This window comes from Nymphaea colorata, chromosome 6 (genome assembly GCF_008831285.2).
Source record: "Nymphaea colorata isolate Beijing-Zhang1983 chromosome 6, ASM883128v2, whole genome shotgun sequence".
Taxonomy (NCBI): domain Eukaryota; kingdom Viridiplantae; phylum Streptophyta; class Magnoliopsida; order Nymphaeales; family Nymphaeaceae; genus Nymphaea; species Nymphaea colorata.
Window position 1 is genome coordinate 8857194 of NC_045143.1, and position 22397 is coordinate 8879590.

Below are 22397 nucleotides of genomic sequence, written 5' to 3' on the forward strand. Positions count from 1 at the left end.
AATCAAAGCATGGATCATTCTTGGACAATGTTGCTGCAAATCGTGGATGAAAAAATTATGTTCTCTAGGTCATGTTTGATTATCGTGGATCTCAAATCCGCAGTTTTGAAGTCTGACTAATCCGTGATTTTTACACTAAAGCATGGAGCTGAGATCCATATTGAGGGTGGATGCTCAGCTATCATGGATTTAAGATTATTTGGATCTGCGATCTGCAAATAATCAAACAAATAATCAAACGCAACCTTATTGTTTATAAGGTGGACAAATAATAAAAGACACAACAGAAATATTCGACATCAGGGATCTAAGATTAGAGGTGGGCATCAGACCGGATACCCAACGGGTATCTAGTAGCTGGCCTAATCGGGCTCAGGCCCGAAAAAGCCAGCTGGGGTCGGCCTGATAGATTTTAAATATTATTTTTTAATTAATAATATATATTTTATTATTAAAAAATATTTTATATTTAAAAAAAATATTTTTAATTGTAACCAGACATGACCGGACCAAGTTGAGCTCAGGTTTCAAGCATCAGGTTTGAACCTGGGCTCGAATTTTGGACATCAGGCCAGCGTGGACCCGGCTCTTACCGGGCCGGGCTGGGCCAGCCTGAAGCCATTGAGGAACACAAAAGTCATACACACAAAAAAAACACAAAAAAAAAAAAAAAAAACGTAGGGGTTGATGTATTTTGGAAATTACTTAGAATGAAATGTCTGTTTTGGTCTTTAATTTTTTCATTATCTTTTTTTTTGTCATTATAAAAAGTTATTTTTTTCTATTAATTGAGGGCATCTTGGTCATTAAAATGCTAACAGGTGCCTTGCTATATAAGCATTTAAGCCTAATGAGTTGATGTTGCTACAATTATGGTTGATGTTGCTCGTTCTATAGTTCATAAACTAAGTTACTAAGGTAGTAGACGGATTCTTGATTCATCTGCCTGTAGAAACCTATGTGGGACGTCCCAAAAAATTTTCTAAATTGGAGCATATTCCTAAGCATCTTAGTGTTTTTCTTGATTATGAGAGTTTTTCTCTTTTTATCTTGCTATGATTAAAAAAAATGTGTCTTTCATGCTCTTTTATTTCCTCAAATTTTACTATTTCCACACTGCTAAAATGAGCTAAATTATAGAGTGATGCTTGATCTTGCTTGCTGCATTTTTTAAAACTAGCTATTGGGGAAAAGGATTACAAAAGCTATGGGGAATATGGAGTCTACTATTTATAAATGTTGTTCGACACAATGCATTCAATGATCAAGTCCTCTTCTAATCCATAACTGGTAGTTTGGCACTCATAACACATTGTTATTGCCCAAGGAGTTTTGGCTAAAACACATTGTTATTGCCCAAGGAGTTTTGGCTAAAATTTAGGTAGATTCATAGAACACTACGTGACAAGGTCCAATGAATCTGTCCTAATTTTTGAGAGCTTCATTGGACAGTAACAATTTGTTACTAGTGTCAAACAGCTTCTAACAGTCGGAACATCTCCCTTGACCAAAGCTCTGTAGACTCTGTCCTTAAACTCCTATTTTGCCAACCTCTTGAACAAACACCGTTGGAGCCTCTTCAGTTCAAGCTCGAGCCCATCATGTATAAGAATATTACTTGAGCTTTTGCATGTTGATGTATGCAAACCCAGTAGAGTTCTTAGTAGGTCTTATTATCATTACCATTTGGTTGTGGTTCGTGATTTTTCTAGATTGTAACGAGTATTCCTAATACGAGAGAGGACCCAAGTTTCCTCCATTCTCATACCTTTTGTAATTAAAATAAAACTCAGTTGATTTTCTTGTGAAGATTTACCATTGACAATGCTCTCAAACATAAAACTAATGAACTGTTGCAATTTTATCGAACGTGGTACTCACCCTGAAACTATTTGTATTGATATTTTTGAGTAAAATGAGGCCACTGAAAGAAGACATAGACATCTTCTTGATGCAATGCATGCTTTCACATTGTAATCCAATATACCCTTCCTTCCATGGGTTGATGTTATTCTCATAGCCGACTACTAAAGTAACCATATGCTTTTGTCATAATGTGAGAACAAATTCCGTTAAAAATACTATATCATAATTTTTCACTTTTTCCAGTTTCTTCCAACATTTTTGGATGCACCTTTCTTATTTCATTGGAGTTTTTCCTGCTAAAAGGTTCCACTTCACAATCTTTTTCCTTCATCCCAATTTCATGATCCTTCTATAGTGTATTCTTGTATATCACCACATGAATCAACACCTATAGTAAGTTTGATATTCTTAGAACTATTGAGAATTCTACTTTGGATGATAATAAACCCAATGCCATTGGTACAAAGTAGAGGGTACAATGTAGAGGTGGGGCCTGGTCAGTAGCCGGTTCTTGTTTTGAATCATCGGGACATCAATTCTTTGTGCTGCAAATAGAGGGCCACTGACGTGCAAGTTGAGTACAGTGAAGCTGACACCATGAGATAACAAATGCAAACTTTGTACCCTAGGAGAATGAGAGGCTGGGTGAGAGTTTTGACTCTCCTATGAGGAGTAGGATGAAATAATCCTCCTGCTCTCCCCAAAAGAAGAGTAAAAGACAATGTATATGCTATCATGTTTCTAAGTTTATTACAAAAGTAAGACATGGGCATGAGAAATCACGTAAGATTTGTTAGCCATGTTGTTTCTACTTAGCTATCAACAAAATTAGTTAGATAACAAGTAAGCTATATAAGATAAGATGGATCCCCTACTCGCGCATGACATATGGACTCTAATTTGTCCTCATAGTGATGCTAATATTGTTGGATGTAAAAGAGTCTATACCACTAAGCACAATTCAGATGGGCCGATTGAACAAAATAAAGCAATGTTGGTTGCCAAGGGGTTATACATAAACATATGTCATGTTGGTTGATTTTATTTGAAACATTTTTTCCAGCAGTTTGGCTTAGGATTATTGGGCATGTTATACATGTAATTTTTCAATATGATTTGAACCTTTGTCAATTGAATATAAAAATGACTTTCTATATGGCAATATCTCTAATACAGTTTATATGCACCAATGACTGGGGTTTGATGTTCATCAATAGTGTACCAAAATGTGAAAATTAAAAAAGGGAGTGGTTTAGTGGATGACATTTTACTCACAAGAAGCAACACAAAGGACATATCAGATGCAAATGTCCATTTTTAAGCGTATTTTGTTAGGAAAGATCTTGGTCATCGGCATTGAAGTGGCAAAAAACCATTGCCATAGAAACCATGCCTTATTAAAAAAAGGCACAAAAAAAAAGTTTAAGAAACAAGTCAGCCTAAAAAATTGGAAAGAACATGTTTTCTTCAAAAATGCCAATATTATACATGTTTTTTTTTTCACATTTTTCATGGCTTTTACCTTTTTAAATTACCAGTTTTTTATTTTTACAATTTTCACATTTTATTTTTAATTTAATAACCTTTTTAAAACTTATCGAGCTTTTCCCAAGATTTTCAACTTTGCTCTATTATACCCAAAAAAACTCATTGTTTTATACCAAAAAATTAAATTGACAATGCTAAAAATAATAAAAGGCTAATTCCATCACAAAGAAGTACAAGCTTGATTTGTTCAAAAAAAAAAAAAATATGAGAGGCCAAACTAGCCTAGAATCCCACGTATTAGGAACTTCATATGCATAATGAACAGGTAGAAACAGTGGACAAAAAAAGTTTTACATCATTGATTGGTAAAATTTCTATACAAGATTGTGATGAGACCATAGATTTCTATGGCTGTAAGCAAGGTAAGTCAATTCATGGACAAACCAACAAAAGTCTATTGAGGAATTATTATGATGGTCCTCATATATTTGAAATCATCTCATGATAAAAGGTAGTCATATAGACAAGCCTCATTCTTCAATATAATTGCATACTTGGATGCTGATTATATAAAGCCCATTGATGATAAGAACCCTACCACTAGATTTTGCATGTTTGAAGGTTTAATTGTTAAAAAATTTGAAAAAGCAAATAGTTGTAGCTCAGTCAAGCGTTAAATATGAAGATAAAGCCATGACTCAAACAACTCTTAGACTGATGTGACTTGGGCCCTACATGTTGAGATTTCTGCCGTGTAATAATAAAGCGGCCATCTATGTCACCGATAATCTAATTTTTTGGTAGAGGATGAAGCACAATGAAGCTAATTGCCAAACGCCACTTGGAAGAACCAAGTCATATTTTTACAAGTCATTTGGCTTCCAAGACAGAGTTGTGGACATTTTTACCAAGCCTATTGTAAGCCCAAGCCTTTTCATGTCAGTTTTAAGTGTCAAAAACAATATACCTTCGGATTTGGTGGATATGCTCTCCTCTCTCTCTCTCTCTCTCTTTTACGCATTGCCTGTCTTAATGCAAATCACAAATTTGATTTGCTTTTGGGCAACATTACTGTTCGCTTAGTGGAAGGAGTTTCTTCTTTGGTAGCTCATGAGCTTTTCCATGGATTCTCCTTCTTCGGCCCTGATCATTAAATTCTCAAGTTCAGGTGTGCAAATGACTAATATGCGGATCGATCATATTTGTTTTTGGTTTAATCAGATTCGGCAAATCTACTCACTGCATCTCCGTTGTAGTTAAGCACTTGATATTTCGATGAACTCTCATTCATTGTCCATTAATATTCGTCTCTTTCAGGAACTGCAATAAAATAAAATTAAGGTAGAACTGAAAAAGCCTTTAAAAACTTCATCCTGAAGGAATCACTCTGTAAAACTATTCAGTGTCCAAAAAAAAGCCAATCACAAGAAAGATATTACTTACACATTTATGCTAACAGAGATCTGGAACCAAAATCTCAAAAACACAAAACTGAATTATAAGCAAAGCCAGAGAGAAGGGAGAGTAACTGAAAGCCAGGCAAGTCATGACAAATGCTGTTAGTCGAAACCAGATGTGAGGGAAACCACAGAAAGGGCAGGGAAAACAACTCTACGTCTCACTGAAGCCATCCCTGATCCCTTTCATGTTCCTCAGCCCCTGAATATGAAGCCTCCGGCCCATCAGCTATCAAAGTGTGATTTATCCGATGATAACTGATGATTAGAAATAAAAAAGAGCAGTCAAGCAGATGAAGGTATCTGTAAGAATGAGGCCGACCACATCAAATACATATTTTGGAGCAAAGAGCCCCCATACCTGTAAAAAGAAAAAGAGAAAAGGATGAGGAAACAAAAATGACTACCTTAAAAAGTATTTCACAGAACACATTGTTTTTAATTGTTCATAGAATAATCCAGGGGAATTTCAACTTAGCAACCATTCTTAGTCCCAAAATCCTTATGTCATCCCTTATATAAAAAAAAAAGATACTATATGTGTCTCATCTTAAACTCATACTTCAGGGGATGTGAAAATTTCCTCTGTTTTGATGTCCTTTGAAGTTGGAAAATACTTGTCCATTCACAAAAAAGGACTGTTATTACTGTCATTTTATTAACTTAACTTTTAACCAGAGATGCAGGGTGAGAACGCTATCACACCTCAGTTTCTAACCAGACTTAAAGAGATAAGAGGTAGCAGTTCTTAGCAAAAGCAAAGCCTGCATCAAGAACTACAGTAATATGAGATCCAGCTTTTTCAATTTGGGCCAAAATGGTGACCCCACAAGCCTATCTATAACTTAGAGTATCATCATCTAAATAGCTTAATTTGGCTTCTATTTCAGATGTTCACTTTTTAGCAGGATCTCATTTCTTCAACATCTATAAATTAGAACATCATCATCTAAATAGAAGAATTTGGTTTCTGTTGCTGATGTTCTACTTTTAGCATTATCTTGTTTCTTCACTCCATAAACAAATTCAAACTATCCCTTTCAAAAGGGTATATACAAGGAAGATTGGATCTTCACCATCAAATGACGCCTTTGAATTGTCACACAAATTGCTGTAAAAGTAGTTGTAACTGCAGTAAGAAGCCCATATATCAACAAGACCTGAATGAATGAAAGAAAAGAATTAGAAAAACAAATACAAGTACATGTAACATCTAGTACTATAGAAATAAAGAAGGGAGTAATCCAATACAACATGCAACAAGCACTAATATCAGATGCTGATTGTAGTTAGACACAATCCAATAGCATAGGCTAAAATATGGGTAACAATAAAGCGGCACTAAAAGTGTAGCAGTTTATACATTCAACAATTTCACAACAATTTTTTTTTGTTTTACTTGAATGAGAAAACAGGAATAGCAGTTCATCAATAGTTACTTGCATCCACAGTCTCATACTATTTATATGCTAATGCAACATCACTTGGACGAGCCTAGTGCGTCGCATAAACAACTGGTAACTATACAGGGAAGCACTTTGAGCTATCCATTTAAGACAAACTGCAATTCTACAGAGACAGAATAAAGCCAAAGCTAGCAACGTAATAGTGTAGAGATACCTGAATCAACTTATTAAAGAATATTCGTTTTTCTTTGGCACCCTCTGGAGAATACTGGAACAAGACCAGCAGTGGAAGAGCTAAAATGGGAAGGATATGAGAAACGCCAAAAGTCTCGATGGCAAGGAGCACTCCTTGACGAATAAGGTGGAATTCATCAAAGCTGACCAAGCAAAGAAAAATAAATAAACTTAAAATAGTAAAACCTGTGAAGCATGTGATAGCAATTAATACACAAGATTGATCATGCAAATTACGAAACATATAAGGAAACTCACCCAATAAAAGCAGCACCATAATGAAGGCCATCGAATGTACACCTGGAGGTGGACAACACATGCATCAGTAATCTGAGGTAGAGAAAACAGAAGAAACAGGCAGTTCTCTGTCCCTTGTGGATGAAGAAAAAAGAGGGAACCTGCAGATGGGGAGCATACAACACACACACGCATATATGAAAACTTGTGTCATATGTAAAAAAATTGTTCTGTAAATTGCCAAAAGAAGTCTCTATATATTGTAAAATGTCTTCTTCGTAAGTTACCAAAAGGAAGAAGGTTTTATACATTACATAAGGTCTTCTTTGTAAATTAAGAAAAGGGTTTAAAGTGAAAAAAAAATCCAGAAAATAAATCTCTCTCAATCCTTCTCCCCCATAACTGCTACCCCACAGCTACACACCTTGGGTAAGCCCTGGTGACGTACCCAGATTGCAGGCTCAATGAAGCAGCCATTAGATGTAAAAGTTTGTTGGAGTGTGGCTTTGAACAAACAGTTATTTCTGACGTATCAGATTAACTGTAACCACACACCATCAAATTGTAGATGACAGGTCCCTGGCTTGTGTTAAGTTGCATCAGGTATTCGACAACACAAAAAATGAAAAGAATACATTCATGAACTACATGATCTTAGAAGTTTTCATAAAAGGACTAATATACAAAATGAGAGGGATCATAAATTACATATTACCAATGGCCGAGACAATAGAACAATGAGACAGCTACAAGGTTCCATTGGGTTACTGCAAATACATCGGACCCGCAGCTACAACTTTTTTTATTGGTATGTTCCTGCTGCCTCACTAGCTTTTGCAACTTTATTATGCACCATCCTGTAATGAGAATAAGGATCTACTCATGAATAACCATCAAATACATATGTTTTTGTATGTTCAACATATTATATGAATCAGCACCAGAAAGATATCGCAAAGAATCTTCTAACCTAACAACCTAACAACTTATTAGAAAGCTCCGCTTCAGGAATGCATGATGATGCTAAGGAACAAAATATATTTGCTCTAATCAAAGATGAAGAGAGTAACATGGGTATCTCTTAACATCAAAGTAGATATACTGAAAGAAAGATTAACGATACAAAGAATCAACATTCTTTTACAATCTATAATATAATTAATTGGAAAAAAAAAACATTACTAATCTTGTTATGATGCTGATGCCCCATAGGAAAATAAAATCAAATGATATGGCACTGGGAGAATAGATGCTGAATTTGGAAACAGGTGTGGAGATGGGCCTATAATTGAAATGAGGATATATTTAGGGAGGTTATGATGTCAACTATCACAAATCTGGATTGCTCAGTTCTCAAACCAACAATTGCCTTTCCACAGTCAAGCATTGACCATTGCTAGAAGCAACAAGAAGTTAGCTTCGTATTCACAACCACTTGCAAAAGTAAGAGAAAATCAGCTTGTTCTATCATAAGTATTCAGAAATTAGTACTGGTGAACACAGACCAAACTCATTTAAGCAACATATAACTGGTCTTACATATTTCACATGTTTGTCATTTTTTGCACTGAGATAACTACAAGCTGAAAGCACATGAAAGAAATTCAAAGACATATGTCATAGATTAGAATTTACTAACTCATGGGGTGTCATTCACTACAAGAAAGTACATAAGCAACTCATATCCAATGAAGATTTTAATATTTTGCCCATATAATTTTAGCATTATATAGCCACTAAGCCACATGAAGACAGTCTGACTGGAAAATGGACAAGCATTGTTCCTTTTTCATCTGTACCTTCAAAAATAGATAGAATAGCAATGAGTGGGCCTTGTCTTCCACTTAACAATAAGATAGTTGAACTCCAGGCAACTAACATGGCCACTGTAGCAACTGTCAACCCTTCAGGGTCATCCGCATATCTGGATTTCTGCTTGCACTTTTGAAAGTAGGCTAAAAAAATGATCATCCCAAAACTGAAGGCATAAACTAGACGGGGAAAAATGTTTTTCCCTACATACTTAAGAATAAATGTTATAGGCAGCAATTTGCCTTCTAAAGCCCAGTATACAATTATGGGTGCATAACTCAATATGGTGATAGCAGGAAAGTAACACTTCAAAGTTTTCCAATTTGAGTTGAGACCAATCGGTTGGAAGATCAAGGATATGACCCAAACTAGAAGTACCATAGGCAATATCCCTGTACATATCAGCCAAAAATGATCCCACCATTCAACTTCAAGCGTTGCAGAAGGCAACGATGTAAGTATCTGTTTGGATAAACCTCCTTCACCAATAACTCGAAGAACAAAATTTAGAAAGAGAAATGCAAATGCCTGCATGTCAACAAGAAAAATGACAGTAAGAAGATTACATATTTCTGTTGCAAACCTACTTCAAAAGCAAGTTTTCCTACATGTACTACAACAGAAATTTGAGCCTCTGGTTGTCTTACTTCAGTTTTCATTGATTCACTTGCAATTGAGTATTGCAAGTTAAGAATACCAGTTGTGGCCAAAAGAAAGTGAGCAACCTTTCCTTCTGTCACTGAAATTCAGAGGGAAAAAGATTTTTTTAACCGATCACATATCAAGATACAAGTTATCCTACTGTATGATAACTCACAATTGGAGTAGGTTAGGCTTACATATGTAACTGTTTGAGAGCAAACTGCAAGCACGTATCACCAGAACAAGTGCCGCAAGAATAGTCCTTGATGAAATGCCTAAACTATTTATGGAGCCAGAACCTCTATTACCCGCTACAATAGCATCCTGACTAGAAAGGGCAGATGCAGACACCCACTTGATCTTGGCTTGGCGTAAATATCTCACAAACTTGAGATGCTCCAGAACAAAACTGATGGCTGAAAAGAGAACCGTACCACCAAAAAGGTAAAGGAACAACTCCTCCCTTTTGGCATACATTAATGTGGCCATAGAATTATGGCTCAATGAAGATGCTGCCAATGATACCAACCCTAGAATACAAAAAATCACCAACAATATGACAGTATATCTGCAGAAGCTTCTCCTAATAAAACAACTGTTTTGTGTAACACTTGGTTTTGACATTCTTGCCCTCTCAATGGAAAATAGCTGGACAAGCAATGAAGCTAACAGTACACAAAGTCCAGCACTCATCAGTTTAATATCAAACTGAGTCCACTTAGAGCGAGCAAGTTCTGCAACATCCCCTAAAAATTTTGAATATGCATTGATTTGACCCAAAAGAATATTTACATAATCACAATTTTGACCAAGAGGGTCAACCTTTAACGGACATTCATTGTGAAGAATATGTGACCAATTTGACTGGGCTTCTGAATAAGATTCTGCCAAACGAATCAAATCTTCTGATGGAAATCTCAAGATTGATGAAGCTGAATACTGATCAATGTACCTCTTGACCTGAAAAAGGCAAAATTGACTTAGATGAAAGTTACTACTAAGAAGTATAAATTCTTGAATCAGCTTAGCAACTTCCACACTGAAAAACATTTATTCCCACACAATGGTACCTTCCAACACCAGAAACTTTTGAACACAAACCCTGAAACATTGCTCCAAATGAGACTGATTTCTTGTACATTGTTGGACATTGACAGTCAATTCAAGTACTTCAGTTTGGCACCAAAGACAACTCTTGAAAGTAACAGAGCCATCTGGGCTACACAATACATTATGATTTGGACTCGCATTTTGCAGGTCCAACTTGATATATTTCAAGAGACAAGAACCTATCATATTGGTGTTGAAAGTGTCAAACACATCATTTAACCTCAAACTTGAATGTCAAACAGGTGATGCTACCCTTCAGTTTTTTTCTTTTGCTTTAAACCATGATTGCTAGAACAAGTGTTATTGTATTCTTCATGGATCCACTTACTTGACAAACAGTTGTTCTCTGTACATGGTCTTGGCCAAGGTCGCACACAACTGTAGGGCTAGCAAGATCACCAGGATAATAGAAATTTTGGAATTTTGAAGAGAGAAGGTTCTGTTCTTCTAACAGAGAATGATCAGATTATGAAAACAAAATGGATTCCATGGTTTGCAGACACATGGTTTTCATAAGTGGGAACGTATTCATGATGGCTTGGTTTAAGAAGTCTAAGATTAAAGCGCTGTCAAAAAATAAATGTCCGTGACAAAAAATTCCAACATGAGTACTTGACAAACAGTTGTTCTCTGTACATGGTCTTGGCCAACGTCACACACAACTGTAGGGCTAGCAAGATCACCAGGATAATAGAAATTTTGCAATTTTGAAGAGAGAAGGTTCTGTTCTTCTAACAGAGAATGATCAGTTTATGAAAACAAAAAGGATTCCAGGCTTTGCAGACACATAGTTTTCATAAGTGGGAAACTGGGAATGTATTCATGATGGCTTGGTTTAAGAAGTCTAAGATTAGAGTGCTCTAAAAAAATAAATGTCCGCGACAAAAAATTCCAACATGAGCTCTCTTCTTCAAAAATTTACTTGAGAAAACAAAATGTGTTGACCAATTGAAACAACACTTGTCATGAGACCCTCTTCAGCTAACTGACCAATGGGTCAACACACAGTTCGTGTTCAGATTCATCACCATATGACCATCTATCTTGAACAAATATATCATGTAAATATAAATATGTTGGAAAAAAAAATATCAGAAATGAAACACAGAGATCAAAAAACGTATGTACCTGCCAGCTGTTAATACAGAGAGCATAGAGATAACGCTGCATCCATGTGATTACATTTGAACATTTGCTTGATGGACTAGTTGTATGTGCATACCATGTACCAGGACTTAATGCATATAATTCTGGATTAATCTGTCCAATGCTGAAAGCAGTGCTTTTAGCCAGGATATTAAAAACTTTACGAAAATAAAAATGTGACTCCAAAAAGGAGGAAATTGCACTATTTTTCCATAACATCAGACAAACCACATAGTCATATGAGAATGGCTTGTGTAATAAAAGAATTATGGCACCAATATAATAAGTACTTATCCTAGGTGAACAACTGTCTTGGATATGTTCAAGAAAGGTTTTCATATAAAAAATTAAGCATCAAATGAACATATGTATTTTTTGAGGCAGGGTCAGAGTGAGAGTTTATAACTTGGGTTGGAGCATGTTGCATTTTTCTTAACCACTATTTCATTTGAATGGGAACAGCCTCATGTTAGAGAAGATAAAGGAGGGAAGGCCCTCCAATGGCATGGTGATCAATTCTGCCCCTTCTGCTTAAGCATGAGAACCATTCCATTGATATTCTGGAAATATTTTGCAAATTTTTCAATATGCCACGATTCAGCAATAAATAGAATATATTACCAATATTAGTAATCATTTTGTAGGACTACTCAGTTACTGGAATGACCAAGGGTACTTTGAGCTACAGACACAAGCACAGAGCCATGATAAAAAGAAAACATTAATCCAATGAATAAGGAGGTAAATTACATAATATCCATGAAGAATGTGGTATGAACATTTGCACAGAGTTTGCAAATCTCATAAATTATTTTGAATTATGTTTTAAATTGAAATGATAAAGCAACTCAGACATAAAAAGTTACAGCATCACTTGATAACTGTAGAAACACGAACCACAAAGAGAGTAGAGAACGAGCACACAATATACGTGGAAAACCTCAGAAAGAGGTGAAAAACCACGGGGAAGCTCTGACCTAGGGGCTCACCGCAACCCTAGGAGAGAGAAAATTCTATTTCACTTAATTCAACACTTAAACATAAGTGACAATATAAAGAGGGAGAGAGAAGAAGCCGCCTAGGGTACCGAGTCCACCTCGGTACCCGCGCCCCATAGAACCGGGTCCAGATATGGACCCGGTTCCCACAACAACATATTCTAACACTCCCCCTCAAGCTTGGCATACATGTCAAACATGCCAAGCTTGCTAACATTCTTTTCGAATGAAGAAGTACAAAGCCCTTTAGTTAGGACGTCTGCAATTTGATCTTCAGACTTCATATATGGCAGAATCAGCTCCTTTGAGTCAATGCGTTCCCGGATAAAATGACGGTCAATCTCCACATGTTTGGTCCTGTCGTGTAGAACTGGATTATTGGCAAGATTAATCGCAGACTTGTTGTCACAGTACATCTTCATTTTATCTCCCAGTTCCACACCGATATCAGTCAAAAGAATCTTCAGCCACAGCATCTCTGTAACCCCCATTGCAACAGCCCTGTACTCAGCCTCAGCACTAGACCTCGAACATACTTCTTGCCTCTTACTTCTCCAAACAACTAGGTTACCTCCAAGAAAGATACAATACCCTGTAGTGGACCTCCTTGTGTCAGTGCAACCTGCCCAATCTGCATCTGAGTAGCCCTCAATAGTAAGTATGTCTTGTCGAGTATACAGCAGTCCTTTTCCTGGGTCATTCTTTAGATATCCCAACACTCTTTCTGCACTCTTCCAGTGACAATCCGTGGGAGCATGCATAAATTGACTTAGCACATTTACCGCATACGTGATATCAGGGCGAGTTAGAGTAAGATAGATAAGCTTACCGACTAGCCTCTGATATCGCCCTTTTCTTTCCTCATCCAGAATAGTGCCCGTCTTGATACTTATCTTAGTCCCCGACTCCATAGGAGTAAGATAGGGCCTACAACCAAGTTTACCTGTCTCCTTAAGTAAGTCAAGAGTGTACTTCCTTTGATTCATAACCAGCCCTGTCTCTGATCGAGCAATCTCTATCCCCAGAAAGTATCTCAGCTTACCCAGATCCTTGAGGTCGAATTCTTTAGCTAATCTCTCCTTCACCTTTCTGTTTTCTTCTTCATCACTGCCAGTGACAATCATATCATCAACGTAGACAAGGAGAAGACTCACCAGACCATCTCTCTGCTTTATGAATAGGGTATGATCTCCATTTCCTTGCTTGTACCCAGTAGACTTCATAACGATCCTTAGTCTCTCAAACCAAGCTCTAGGCGACTGCTTCAAGCCATACAAAGCTTTCTTGAGGTGACAACATTTTCCCTCTTGAACATACCCGGGAGGCATGCTCATATAGACTTCTTCCTCCAGATGGCCGTTCAAGAACGCATTTTTAACATCAAGCTGGTCCATGCGCCACTTCCTGTGCACAGCAAGAGCAAGAATAACCCTCACGGTCTTCAACTTTGCAACAGGGGCAAAGGTCTCAAGATAGTCGATCCCATACTTCTGGCTGAACCCCTTTGCAACCAGACGAGCTTTATATCGATCTACAGTGCCATCAGGTTTGTACTTTACGTTGTAAACCCACTTAGAACCAACTAAGTGTGTCCCTTTAGGGATATCAACAACTTCCCATGTTTTGTTCTTAGCTAACGCACTCATCTCCTCCGTCATAGCATGTAACCACTTGGGATCATCCTTAGCATCATCCACCGACCTGGGAATAACAACTTTGGATAAGGTTGTGATAAAACATTTGTAATTTGTACTGAGCTTAGCATAAGAAACAAATCTCTGAATAGGGTGAGAAGTACATGACCTGGTGCCTTTGCGCAAAGCAATGGGGAGCTCTTCATTCGATGGACTTGGGTCATCCGGGAAGATCACAGGATTGGGATTGGTTCTATCCTCATCACCAACATCTTCCACTGCAGCTTTCTCCTTTCTGACATAAACCTGGCCAAACAAGTGATCCCGGGCAACAGTGGGCTGAGCATCCACCGTGACCCCTTCCATATGACTGCCCTTCTCATTACTGACCGTGACCGTGTCAATCACACTGGGACTAACCTTGTAATCCAAAAACTCCATAAACTGAATCAGCTGATTAGAGGAATACTCTTCCCCTTTGTTCCCAAGACACTCCCCCTGAAGAGGATTCACCGAAAAATACGACTCATGTTCATGAAATGTGACATCCCTCGAAACATACACTTTGGAAGTAGTGGGATCCACACATTTATACCCCTTCTGAGTGGAAGAGTACCCCAAGAAAACTCCTTTAATAGACCGGGGGTCAAGTTTTTTGAGAGTAGGGCTATGATTATGCACAAAACAACTGCACCCAAAGACACGAGGAGTAAGAGGCCACGGATTCTGAGTGGGCCACAGGGTAGAATAAGGAGACTGACCATCCAACACCCTAGTAGGCATACGGTTAATGAGATGTGCACTAGTGAGAAGTGCATCACCCCAATACCGCTTCGGGACATGACGTTGGAACATAATGGCCCGGGTAACATTCAATAGATGACGATTTTTACGTTCAGCTATACCATTTTGAGGAGGGGTATAACTACAAGAGGTTTCATGAACAATACCCTTGCCTTTCAAGAATTCATCAAGGGATTGGGAGACATATTCCCTTGCATTATCCGTACGGAAAGCTTGAACAGTAGTATGGAATTGAGTCTCAACAAAGGCAACAAAGTTTTTCACAACTGCTGGAACCTCACTACGTTCTCGCAACAAGTACACGAACGTACATCTAGAGTAATCATCAATAAGCGTCAAAAAATAGTGACAACCACCACACGTGGGTACTCCAGAAGGACCCCAAACATCGGAATGAACTAAGGCAAACAGATGAGTGGTTTTATTCAATGAAATAGGGTACGAAGCCCTGACATGTTTAGCCAATTGACACACTTCACAAGCGAAGGAGTCAATGGAGACAGAAGCAAACAAATGAGGAAACAACTTCTTTATTAACTGGAAGGGGAGATGTCCAAGACGCTCATGCCATCGTAGAACAGTAGATCTATCATTCACACCAGACAAGTGACCACTCGTGGCAGAAATCAACGCTGAAGCAACTTGTACCGGCAGCCTGTAGAGCCCATCAGTAACCGAACCAATCCCAATCTTCTTCCCCGTCACCAAGTCCTGCAGGGAACAGTGATCAGCAGAGAAAATCAGATTACAGTTTAATTCTTTAGTAATACTGCTGACAGAGAGTAAGTTCACAGGAATATTTGGAACATGCAGGGCATTGTGGAGACGGTATTTGTTCAACAGGGACAAGCTCCCTTTCCCAGCCACAGAGATAGAAGACCCATCTGCCATAGACACGCGTTGCTTGCCAGAGGAAAGTTGATATTCTTGAAAGAGTTTAGAGTCCCCTGTCATGTGGTGAGTGGCTCCACTATCAACAATCCAATCACCAAGAGAAGGGTTACCTTGATCAGTCGAGGCAACGAGGGCTTGGGCTAGCTGAGCCCCTTCAGACGTGGAGGACTCCTCAGGAGTAGTAGATAGGCGGCTGATGTACGCCTGTAGCTCCTTGAGTTGAGCAGGGGACAGCTTGGACTTTGCACCACTAGAAGAATTGCTCTGACTGGAATCAGACACAGAAGGGCTACGCTTGCCAGAGGGAGGACGACCTCTGACCAGTCTCTTCTCGGGATGAAGATCCCAACAGAAATCCACCGAATGCCCCAACTTGTTGCAATGAGTGCAATGCCGGGCAGGACGCTGCCCAGTCCCTGAGGCACGGCTGACAAAGGCAGAGGGGCCATGACCGGTGTCAAGATGCATCACCTGGCGACGTTGTTCTTCAGACTCAACACGAGCATATACTTCCTCTATCCCCGGAATCTCATCACCATTAAGAATCTGGCTACGAATAGACTCAAATTCATCCCGCAGGCCTCCCAGAAACAGAAACGTACGGTCCATCCATTCCTTTTCCCAGTAGAGGGAATGATCTGAACCGCACTTCCACTCATCAGTCACATGATAATCTAGCTCCTCCCATTTGGTCTTCAGGGCAGCATAGAAGGCAGCAACAGACAAATCACCCTGTGTCAAGGAGTAAATACTGCGTTTAATCTGATAGGTGCGCAGATGTCTCTTCTTGCGACCATACATCTTTGCAAGCACAGTCCACATATCAAAAGAGGTCGGCTTCCGCAGAATGAGGGGCTGGATATCAGAGGACACGGAGCTGATAATCCACACCTTCACTTGGCTGTCCTCCAACGCCCACGTCGCCCATTGAGGGTCAGATTTGATGGGCGCAGGTTTGTCGCCAGTGATGTAAGAGAGACGCCCACGGCTAGTAATCCCAATCTCGAGAGCGGCAGACCAAGATAGGTAATTGTCCTTGGTCAGACGGATGGAGGTGACCTGGATCGGCACGTTCTCAGTCTTGGAGGCGCTGCCCGCGTCAAGAACGGCATCTTTTTGAGTCCCCATCGCTTCTGCCATCACAAACAAGCACACAGCGACAAGAGGCACAGCGGCGGGAATGAGGCAGCGGCGACGGAAGGCAGGTGACGGCGCAACACAGAGGCCACCCACGGTGGCAGAAACCAAGAACGGGCCGAACGGAGGGCTGCGGAGGCGCAACAGAGGACGGCGAAACAGAGGAAGGCGGCGGAACAGAGGACGGCGGCGGCAGAACAAAGGACGGCGGCGGCAGAGCAGTGCGACGTCACAGGGGCAGCAGCGGCGCCGGAACTTCAACGGCGTCGGGCGACGAAAAAACTTGACGATCCTCGGGAAAAAAAATGCTTCTCCAACTTCGCTGGCTCTGATACCATGTAGAAACACGAACCACAAAGAGAGAGTAGAGAACGAACACACAATATACGTGGAAAACCTCAGAAAGAGGTGAAAAACCACGGGGAAGCTCTGACCTAGGGGCTCACCGCAACCCTAGGAGAGAGAAAATTCTATTTCACTTAATTCAACACTTAAACATAAGTGACAATATAAAGAGGGAGAGAGGAGAAGCCGCCTAGGGCACCGAGTCCACCTCGGTACCCGCGCCCCATAGAACCGGGTCCAGATATGCAAATCTCATAAATTATTTTGAATTATGTTTTAAATTGAAATGATAAAGCAACTCAGACATAAAAAGTTACAGCATCACTTGATAACAATAAAAAAAATGAAAATGGCAAATATATACCACGAAAGAGTGTGATTGCATATGCATGAAGTTGCAATGTTAGAAGACACTAAAAAGATTTCTGTTGGATTAAGTAAAAAAATCTTAAATGATAAAGACAACTCAAACATAAGAATCCACTGAATAAGTGGAAAAAATATAAAACAGATGAAGAAGGACAAGTGTAGAATATGAAAGAGCATCACAATGGATGAGAATTGAAGGTCCCAAACTGAAGTCATATACGGGCCATCTTAATCTTCATCCAAATCAAAACTTCATGTTGCACAAATTTATAAATCTCCCTCACCAGATGGCAATAACGGATTGGATCAAATACAGATCCGATAATTTATTGCAGACACAATTGCATGGGGCATTTTTTTACGGGCAGTTGTGCACTATTGTTGTATATTGCAGGACATACCTGTCCATTGAATAATTTCTAACCCTTATTGTCCATTGAATAATTTCTAACCCTTATATATAATGAAAGACATTAGGTCACAACCTCATATTGAGAATTCCAACATGTAGAATTATTGGAGAACGAAGAAGAAAAGATAGGTGCACAGATTTAATGTGGTAAACCCCTCAAACAGAGGGAGAAAACCACAAGTGAGAAGCATGGTGCCCACTAGCAGCCAGTGCACTCTGTCTAAAATTTCATTAAAAAACATATTACAGTTAAACACATCTCTTAAGTGCACAACAATCACCCGCAACTTAAGACTTAACAGGTGGTCCAGGTGAATGTGTCAGGTTTGGACCCGCGCCCCGTCCAGATACATGTTCGTTAACACTCCCCCTCAAGTTGGGCATATAGGTCAAACATGCCCAATTTGCTAACATTCCTCTCAAACTGAGTAGAAGACAAAGCTTTTGTCAGTACATCTGCAACTTGGTCATCATACTTCATATATGGTAGGACTAGCTCCTTAAAGTCAAGTCTCTCACAAATGAAATGTCGATCAATCTCCACATGCCTGATCCTATCATGTAACACGGTATTGTTTGCAAGGTTTATTGCAGATTTATTACCACAGTACATTGTCATAGGCCCATCAATTTTAATCTCGATATCAGCCATCAACACTTTTAACCACAATAATTCACAAACTCCCATAGCAACAACACGATACTCAACCTCGGCACTCGAGCAAAAACAAACATTTTGTCTTTCCATACCACCAAGTTGCCTCCCAAATAGACACAATAACCTGTAGTAGACCTCCTCGTATCAATGCAGCTGACCCATTCAACATCAGAATACCCCTCAATGTTAAATTGACCTTGCCGCACGTATAGAAGGCCCTTACCAAGATTCTTCTTCAGATAACACAAGATCTTCTAAGCAACCTTCCAATGAGCATTAGTCGGAGCATGCATGAATTGACTCATCACATTCATGGCAAAAGTAATGTTGGGTCTAGTGAGTATGAGATAAATCAACTTGCCAACTAAACGCTGATATTTCCCTTTAGCTTCATCATCAAGCAGTTTCCTATCCTTGACACTGATCTTACTACTGACATCCATGGAGTGAAGCATGGTCGGCAAGCCAAGGTTCCCAATCTCCTTCAGCAAGTCAAGAGTGTATTTCCTTTGATTTAAGACGAGGCTAGTGCTTGACCTAGCCATTTCTATACCAAGAAAGTATCTTAACATCCCAAGGTCCTTGAGATCAAACTCTGAAGCTAACATCTTTTTCAGCCTTGTAACCCCTTCTTCATCATCTCTTGTAACTATCATGTCATCCAGATAAACTAAGAGAAGAGCAACCTCGTTCTCCCTTCGTTTCACAAAGAGTGTGTGGTCTCCATTGCCTTGATGATATTCATGCTTCTTAATCACAAGTCTGAGGCATTCAAACCATGCTTGAGGAGATTTTTAAGACCATACAGAGCCTTCTTCAATCTGCAACATTTTCATGTTCTCTCATAACCGGGGGGCATGCTCATATAAACTTCATCTTCTAAATCACTGTTAAGAAAGACATTCTTCACATTAAGTTGATACAGCTGCCCTTCCTTTGGAACAGCAAGAGCAAGAATCACTTGAACCGTCTTCATCTTTGGAACTGGGGCAAACGTCTCCAGGTAGTCTATGCCATACTTCTGACTGAAGCCTTTTGCGACCAGTCAAGTTTTGTATCTTTTCATGGATCCATCAGGTTTATACTTGATTGTATAAACTATAAACCCACTTTGATCCCACAAGATGAGCATCCTCAGGAAAATGTACAGCCTCCCATGTTATATTCTTGTCAAGGGCTCTCATTTCCACTTGGATAGCAAGAACCCATTTAATATTGATCAAGTACAAGTTCAATATTGATCGTGTCATAATCAGAATATTATCAGACTTCCGTTTAATCTTGTTTATTATGATTGACCAAAGCATATAGATATAGACCGGTATTTTATCTGGCAACCAAAGGTTAAAGATAAGGAAATAGACCCTCACTTCCTTGAAAAAAAAATCAAGTAGCTCATCTATTGACAAAGGAGCTAACAAGAAACAAAGTTTGGTCAAATGACAAGTTGTCTATGGTTCAACACAATGCATAACTTGAGGAACAAGCACTGTGATAGATTGGATCAGATTCAAACCTCATCCAAATCCAATATAATTATTTGACGTTGCGGGTAGTAACTGTCCCTCAAAATATTCTGTAACCATCATACATAATGAAAGATATCAAGTCATAATCACTAGATTGAGAATTGGAACAGATTGTGCCCCATCTCTGCATTCTCTCTTCATTTGCTGACTGACTCTGGTGTTCTCTGCTAAATCTGATGATGGAACACCAAGCCCAACAAAAGATTATCAAAATACTCATCCATGCCCTATAACAGGTATCTGGTTCATATCGGTGTTCTGAGAGCAATTAGCCGGAGAAGTTTTTACAGAATGCATGATCCTTTCTTTAGTCATTATCCATTAGTATTTGCCACTAAACTTTTGGCCTGCTTCCATGCCAGATATATCGTATAACCCCTTTAATGTGTTGATAATTTGATAGGACATGGTAGAACATTCATATTACTCCCTTACAAAAATAGACTTAAGGAATTATTTTGATTCAACCATTTCTACCCTCCTACCAAATTTAACCTAAGCATATATTTCAGATATTTGCGGCAAATTCTACCGTATTATCAATAGGCACTGACCACAAACTGCAAAAGAATGCACAGCTGAGAATGGAAAACTAAGGACCTTTAGAAGGATTTATGCAGCTTACCTTCCATAAGGAAATGGAATCCCAACCATAGCAGCAATTGTTACTGCAAAATCAAGCTGTAAGCCAATCAAAGAGGTCCTCAGTACTAAAATGACATTTCATAACATATGATGGGAAATGCTATAAAACCTAAAATTGATCTAACCTGTTGGATGGAGCTTATGCAAACTTCCTTGCCTTCCTGAGAGAGAAGCAACGTCAAATATTAACCATCAACTTTTAAGTTTTACGAATTTTTACAAGGTTCCAAAAGTCAGGAGAGGATCTTCAAAATCAAGACCCTTTGAGATGTATAGAAAACAAAAGAACAAACAAAACCCATTCACGAGCATTCGGATTTGGAGGAGAGTTGTAATAACTCATCAAACCTAGCAGGTTCTAGTGAGATTGCAACATGAAGTAGAAGATTTAAATAATTTGTGTCATCAAAATTGGTGATGTTGTTCATTTCAACTGCAGTTTTTCCACCAATCTCTTCTTATGCTTCTTGTCATTTCCTATCAAGCCTTCACAGCAAATATTATAACCAAAAGTAGGTAATATTTTGCTAAAAATGTTTGACCTTGTCAGTGAAGATATAATATTTCTTGAATCTAGCGCCTGAAGTATGGGGTATATTTGGAGTGAAAGCTCTCCCAAAAATGACCAAACATCAGCCTAATGGACTTTCCCAGTACATTTGTACTTTAAAAGTAACTGGTGAAAAATGAACTTGCGATGTCACAATTACAAACTTTCATAGCAATATATAGCAGGTTGACTCATACATGCATACATCAGATTACAGACATGATTCTTCACTTTTCCATCTTTTCTCACTCTATGTGCTTAACCATCTGAGAGAATTTATTTCTGATACATCCTGCAAGACCATGGACCTTTATCATCCATTCAGGGCTTTCTAATGCTAATTAACTTTCTTTTGGATGACACTGAAGATTCTTTTTACTTGAAAGATATCTCACACTAAAATAATTGATAATCTCACTCTCTGGTTCTTATAAACCTATCAATCAAGGAAAATACTACTGGTAGAATGGAAAGCATACCGTGTCAAAACCACAACGGGAGTTATCAAGTGCAGCTGGTATGGTTCCTGGAGGTTTTTTTGCACTCATTGCAAAGAGTGATGTTTCTACCTGCAACATGTATAGAATGAATCAGCCACAAAGTGAAACTTAATTACTGAAATAAAGTTATTTTATATCAGACCTCTTCAGAAGTTCCTCCACCATGGTCACCATTCTCAGTTTGTCCATGGTCACCCAATACAATAAGGAAGGTGTTCTCATGTAATTCTCCAGGACCTGAATGGTTCTTTAGAATGTCTACAACTTTCTGGAAAAGAAAACACAAAAAGGCTCCCAAAAATTTAAATCTAGTATGCAATGATTTTTATGCCAAACAGTAATGAATCAATGAATAGGCTGCGATAGAAACTCATAAATGCTGTCCTAGTAATATTGGCAAATTTTAACAGAACAAGTGTGCAATGCTTCCATTTAGAGTTTATTTCTTTTTTCCCAAGAATCCAGTCCCCTGTCACGGATAATTACTTTAACAACTCAATGAGAATTCTTCTAATAAAACTAAA

The 22397-nt window shown here is 38.7% G+C and overlaps 1 protein-coding gene across 6 annotated transcripts in view; it reads right to left on the bottom strand.

The window, feature by feature from the left end:
• Positions 1-4690: 4690 nt before the first annotated feature.
• LOC116256161 (uncharacterized) overlaps positions 4691-22397 on the bottom strand; it is a 28625-nt gene continuing 10918 nt past the window's right edge. For 5 of the 6 annotated variants that reach the window (XM_031632409.2, XM_031632406.2, XM_031632410.2 and 2 more), the window contains 13 exons: positions 22016-22141; positions 21853-21942; positions 20949-20984; positions 20804-20859; positions 11381-11522; positions 9340-10102; positions 9148-9239; positions 8488-9028; positions 7404-7545; positions 6710-6751; positions 6432-6594; positions 5888-5971; positions 4691-5172 (listed from right to left, as the gene is read on the bottom strand). In XM_031632409.2, the coding sequence (XP_031488269.1) occupies positions 5077-5172; positions 5888-5971; positions 6432-6594; positions 6710-6751; positions 7404-7545; positions 8488-9028; positions 9148-9239; positions 9340-10102; positions 11381-11522; positions 20804-20859; positions 20949-20984; positions 21853-21942; positions 22016-22141 (2373 nt within the window). In that variant the 3' untranslated portion in view covers positions 4691-5076. Of the gene's footprint in view, positions 5173-5887; positions 5972-6431; positions 6595-6709; positions 6752-7396; positions 7546-8487; positions 9029-9147; positions 9240-9339; positions 10103-11380; positions 11523-20803; positions 20860-20948; positions 20985-21852; positions 21943-22015; positions 22142-22397 lie in introns of those variants that run through there. The other variant, XM_031632413.2, reaches the window with a different exon arrangement.